This window comes from Cajanus cajan, chromosome 2 (genome assembly GCF_000230855.2).
Source record: "Cajanus cajan strain Asha chromosome 2, NIPB_CcT2T_4, whole genome shotgun sequence".
Lineage (NCBI taxonomy): Eukaryota > Viridiplantae > Streptophyta > Magnoliopsida > Fabales > Fabaceae > Cajanus > Cajanus cajan.
In genome coordinates, this window is record NC_138518.1 from 11,559,320 (window position 1) to 11,564,962 (window position 5,643).

Consider the following 5,643-nt stretch of genomic DNA (forward strand, 5'->3'; position numbering starts at 1 on the left):
TCCGTTAGTTACACTACTAAAAACATTTTCTTGTTTATATTTGATAAAATGTTACTATATATTAAATAAATAAGTTATTTTACAACACTTTTTTCAAAAACGTCATTATAGATAGACTAACATTTTTTGTTTCAATATTATTTTCTAATTGTTTTCAAAATCAAAGTTCCATATCGAGTAAAAAAATTTCACATAGGTTATTTTGCAACATTTTTTTTGAAAAATGTTACTATAATTGCTTCTAAAATCAAAGTCTCACATCAAATAGAGTAATGACTCATAAAGAGTATATATAACCATATAGTTATACTTAAGATAAATAAAATTTGATATTTTATATATAATTAGTGGTAACTAAGAATGTATTTAATCTTCTCTCAAAGAACTCATAAGAGTTTAAGAGACATAAAAATATAGTAATTGATAGTAATATATCTAAATTAAAATTAATTATCATTTTATAAAATTAAGAAAATATATATTGGCAACATCATTAAAATGTTACAAAAATACTACTTTGCTAACATTTGAAAAATGTTGCCTAATTATATAAAAATGTTATTAAAAGTCTTTAGTAACATGGACTATATACAACATTTGATAATATGTTACTAAAGCAAATTAGTAACATTTATACATAATTAAGTAACATTTTTCAAATGTTACTAAAAACTATTTGTGTTGTAGTGGGTGTTTTTATCCCACGAAAAATTCTTTAAAACATTGATTTAAGTTCATATAGTTTTCAAAATACTCAAACTCATCTTCCTTTTTTTTTTTAGCCTGAACGTTTAGATTAGATAGTGTGCAACCTCATATAAGATTAAAGTTAATCATATATAAAATTAAAAAAAAATCAATTATTAACTCTTATGAAAATTTCTAATAAGATTATAAATTATCTCTCTCTTTCTTATTCCAAGTTCGCATGAAAAAATATAAAACATAAAAAAAAAATTAAATTCGATCTCAAATTCTAATTAGTAAAATCAAACTGTGACACTCTAACACACAAAATACTCAAATTTTGAAAAAATGTTATTAATTTTAGGAACTAAAATTTAGTTATTTAAAAAAATATAAGGATGAAAATATTGTTTTTAAAACCACATATCAAAACACAAATTTGATAAATTTTTAGAGACTTAATTAAACACCATAAACCTTTTAGAAGATTATTAAATAAACGAAAATTACAAGTAGGATGAGCAAGACGGATATATCTTTATTTTAGATGGTACGAGAATGACAAAAAAAAAATTAAAGAGAGTTTCAAAATAAAGAATTGTTAAATTTATTTTATTAACATATTTATAACTACATATACATGTATGCAATTGGTTATGAACGGTTATAATTAGAGATGAACTTTAATAACTTATAAATTGTTTCAACTTTAACACTGCTTATATTATTAAGTTATTGTATTTAAAATATTATCTATTTTAACTTAATTTTCCATTTTAATTTTAACATGTTGTCACAGTTTCATCATTTTGATAAATTAAAAATGAAATAAGTTATTTTTAATATAAATTTTTAAAATTTGATGTGAGACTATATATTAGTGACCTAGATTTTTTCTCTAATTAATATCATTATTTTGTCTTCAAATTTGATGATATCATTAAGGTTATACATTTAAGATATTTTAAATAATTTTTACTTCAACTTTAGTAGAGTATGTTAGAGTTCAATCATAGAAGAGAGAAAACAGAGAAAAGTATTTTCATGCATTGATACTTAATAGAATGGATTACAAGAGATGATAAAATGTCTTATATAGACACAATTATACACTTGTTAAAAAGGAAAATTAATACAGTTGTATATTAATAGTTTCTAACTGACTTTATTATTTCCCTTTACACCCCCTCTCAAACTCATGTTACCTACTATGGTAATCATGAGTTTGCTTCAAAAAGCTTCAAACTGAGGACCAGAGATAGATTTGGTAAGTATATCAGCAATTTGAAATTGTGCAGGTAAATGAATAACTTGGACAACTCCTTTAATGACTTTGTCCCTGACAAAATAGAGGTCAAGCTCAAAATGTTTCGTTCTTGAGTAAGTAACAATGCCTTTATTTCATCAACGGTATATGGATCAAGTCTAGACGTGATGGAAGTAACAAAATCATCAAAATCATCTAGAAAACCACCCAGAATTGCATCAATATGATCTTGATCACCAAAAATCGACGAACCAACCGCAAGAAGAGAATCAACAGTTTTCTTAATTTTTAGGAGATATTCATTGATACCTTTATCTTTCTTGATCATCCGAAGCTGCAATTTCAATTTCTTGATAACAGCTAGTGTGCGCGCAGCATAATATACCTCTAACCTCTTCCAAATTTGATGAGCAAATTTCAATCCCACCATCTTTGTCAAGATCGGTGAGAACATCGATGCTAAGAGCCACGCAACAAACAATTGATCTTGTTGAACATAATTAATATATTCAAGATTCTCCGCCTTTGCAATTTCATTTTCTTTTATAGAAAAACATGGTAGAATTGCATCACCACGAACAAATTTATCAAATTTTAACCCTCGAATTGTCGCAAGAATATGTTGTTCCCATATTAAGAAATTATCATCATCTAATTTGATAGCAATCAACATATTAAGCGTGTGGGGAATGAATTGAGATGCGAAAGCCATACTTGATGTCACAGTGCTCTTTATACCATGTTAGAATTCAACTATAAAAAAAAAAAAAACACAGAAAAGTACTTTCATGTGTTGATATTTAATAGAATGGATTACAAAGAATTAATAAAATATCTTATATAGACACAATTACAATTGTTAAAAAAGAAAATTAATACATTAGTATATTAACAGATTCTAACCGACTTTATTATTTCCCTTTCCAGAGGATAATTTTAAAGAGATGTTTTGGTGAATTTAAGGAAAGTGAATGTGTAATTTATTTTCTGTCATCAACGTTCTCCAATTATACCATATTATGTCACAACGTGATCATATCATATTATATGATATCGTATCATATCATATCTTATCTCAGGTCCAAGACAACCCTAATTCACACAAAGGTATGTGCGTTATATATACGAGACTCATACTCATACAAACCCTAACTTTGGCATCGGAGTCTCTTTTGCAGGTACCTCCCCCATCTTGGAGCACCAACACATCAAGTAAAGGAGGCTCACTGATCTTACTGGGCAGACCATCCCTACGGCCAAATTCCGGTAAGAACATTTGGCGCCCACCGTGGGGCCGATCAGACCAAGCTCTCATCGGCCACCTGCATGGTTTCTACCAGAAGCCATATTAGACAAGCAACAGATAACACAAGCAACTCAACTACCATGGACAGCGATACCGCGACCCTGAGGCGTTTGGTCGAACAAGTCGAGCAGATGCGGCGACAGCACGACGCCGACCTCCAGAATATGTGTGCCCAGCATGAGAATGACCTCGCGGCGATGCGCACCGCTAACGAAGCAGACCTAGCGGCGCTACGCGCCGAGAACGAGCGCATCCGCGCCCAGCTCCCTCGGCATCGCCCCGGCCAGCCACCGCACGACAGCGGTGATCATGAGGAGGAGGCGCATTCAGCCCCCCATTCCCAAGCAACCACCAAGGCACCACATTCACAGCCCGCCACGCACCGGTCTCATGCATCAACACACAGATCAGGGCAGGGCACCAGCAAGGCCCCCACTCATGTCTCCGAGGGCCAAGAGCCTTTCCGCCGTCATCCCTTTGTGAACGGCATCATGGAGACTTCGTTACCCCGCGGGTGGAAGCCCCTCCACCTCGACCGCTACGACGGCACTACGGACCCCGATGAGCACGTCGACGCGTACACGACTCAGGTAAACCTTTACACTAACAGTGGCGCTATACTGTGCAGGGTCTTCCCGACCTCGCTTAAAGGACCCGCGCTCCATTGGTACACCCAACTGCCGGCAGGGTCCATTGACAGTTTCGCCACCTTGGTGCGGCGGTTCACGGCACAGTACGCCACCAGCCGACCTCACCACACAACCTCGGCCGCCTTGGCCAACCTCAGACAGAATGAGGACGAGCCCCTACGGGCCTTCATGGAGCGCTTCTCTAACATATCAGTCCGGATCTGAAATCTAAACCCGGAAGTCGCCCTACACGCCATGCTCATGGCACTGAAACCCGGATCGTTCGTCGACAGCCTATGTCGCGACGCCCCTCGCGATATGGACGAACTGCGCGCCCGCGCCGCCGGCTACATTCAAATGGAGGAGCACGCGACCTTCCGCGACCAGGTTCGCGGTAAGGGCCCCGCTAAACCAGAACAGGGCCACAAAGACAAGGTTAAAGTCAACAACGACAGCCAATTCAAGAAGTCAGCCAGGACAAACAGAGCCGGGAGGTACGACTTCTACACCCCTCTGAACGCCCCAAGAGTCCACATTTTGGAGGAAGCCAGTAACAGCAACCTGCTAGACCTCCCACCACCCGGCCACACACCAAACAATGCTGACAAGTCCAAACACTGTCGGTATCACAGAAACTATGGCCATACCACAGACGAGTGCCGCACACTCCGGGACCGCATCGAGGAACTCATCCAGGCAGGTCACCTCGGCCACTACATTCAGCGACAGCCAGGCTCCCGAGGTGGCTCCGGAGGCCGGGGACGCGGGAGAGGCCGCGGATCAGGAGCTCGGGGGGACCTACCCACAGGACCTCAGCAAAATGCCAATGGCGCAGTACAGGCTGAAATAAGCCAGGAGACCGAACCAGCCCCCCTACGGGGAATAATCAACACAATTGCAGGCGGCTTCGCCGGAGGAGGTGCCAGCAGCTCAGCCCAAAAAAGACACCTCCGCAGTATCAACTGCGCCCATTCCACTGCCTCGATCCCCTACAAGAGCTCACCACCAATCTCTTTCTCCGACGAGGACTACGCAGGGATCAGCCCCAATCAGGATGACCCCATGGTCATCGGGGTAGAAATTGCAAACTGGGAAGTCCAAAAGACACTCATCGATCAGGGGAGCTCGGCAGACGTCCTGTATTGGCCAACTTTCCTCAAGCTCGACGTCCCTCACTCTCTCATCCAGCCGCATACAGAGCCCCTAGTTGGCTTCGCCGGTGAACGGGTCCACACCCGCGGATACGTGGACCTGCTCACAACCTTCGGCACACCCCCGGATGCCAGAAGAATCATGGTCCGATACCTCCTCGTGGAGGCCAACACCTCCTATAACATCATAATAGGGAGGCCGACCTTAAATCATCTTGGCGCGGTGGTGTCCACCCCGCACCTCACCATGAAGTTCCCAGGAAAGGACGGAAAAATTATCTCCGTCAGAGCAAACCAGAAGACAGCTCGGCAATGCTACGCCAAAAGCCTGAGGATCTTCGCGTCCGGCAAGGAGGGCAAGAAGAGTCCTCCCACTGTATGCCCCTAAACTCTAATTTCACATTTGTAAAAGCGAAACCGCGCACTCTTTTCCCGCCTCCGTCCTAAACGGAGAGGGTTTTAACGAGGCACGATAGGATTATCTAATAATATTCTCCTTTTCGCTCACTCATTGCATTTCCTTAAATATTACCGCATCAATTACTGTAAACACGAAAATAGAACCCCCGTAATCCAATCGCGCGCGTAAAACCCGAGGTCGAG

The 5,643-nt window shown here is 39.7% G+C and overlaps 1 protein-coding gene across 1 annotated transcript; it reads left to right on the forward strand.

Moving 5' to 3' along the window:
- Positions 1-4,207: 4,207 nt before the first annotated feature.
- Positions 4,208-5,428, forward strand: LOC145954710 (uncharacterized). Its single transcript, XM_083069397.1, has 2 exons — positions 4,208-5,108; positions 5,235-5,428. The coding sequence occupies exons 1-2, from the start codon at positions 4,208-4,210 to the stop codon at positions 5,426-5,428; spliced, it is 1,095 nt and encodes a 364-aa protein (XP_082925523.1).
- Positions 5,429-5,643: the final 215 nt, after the last annotated feature.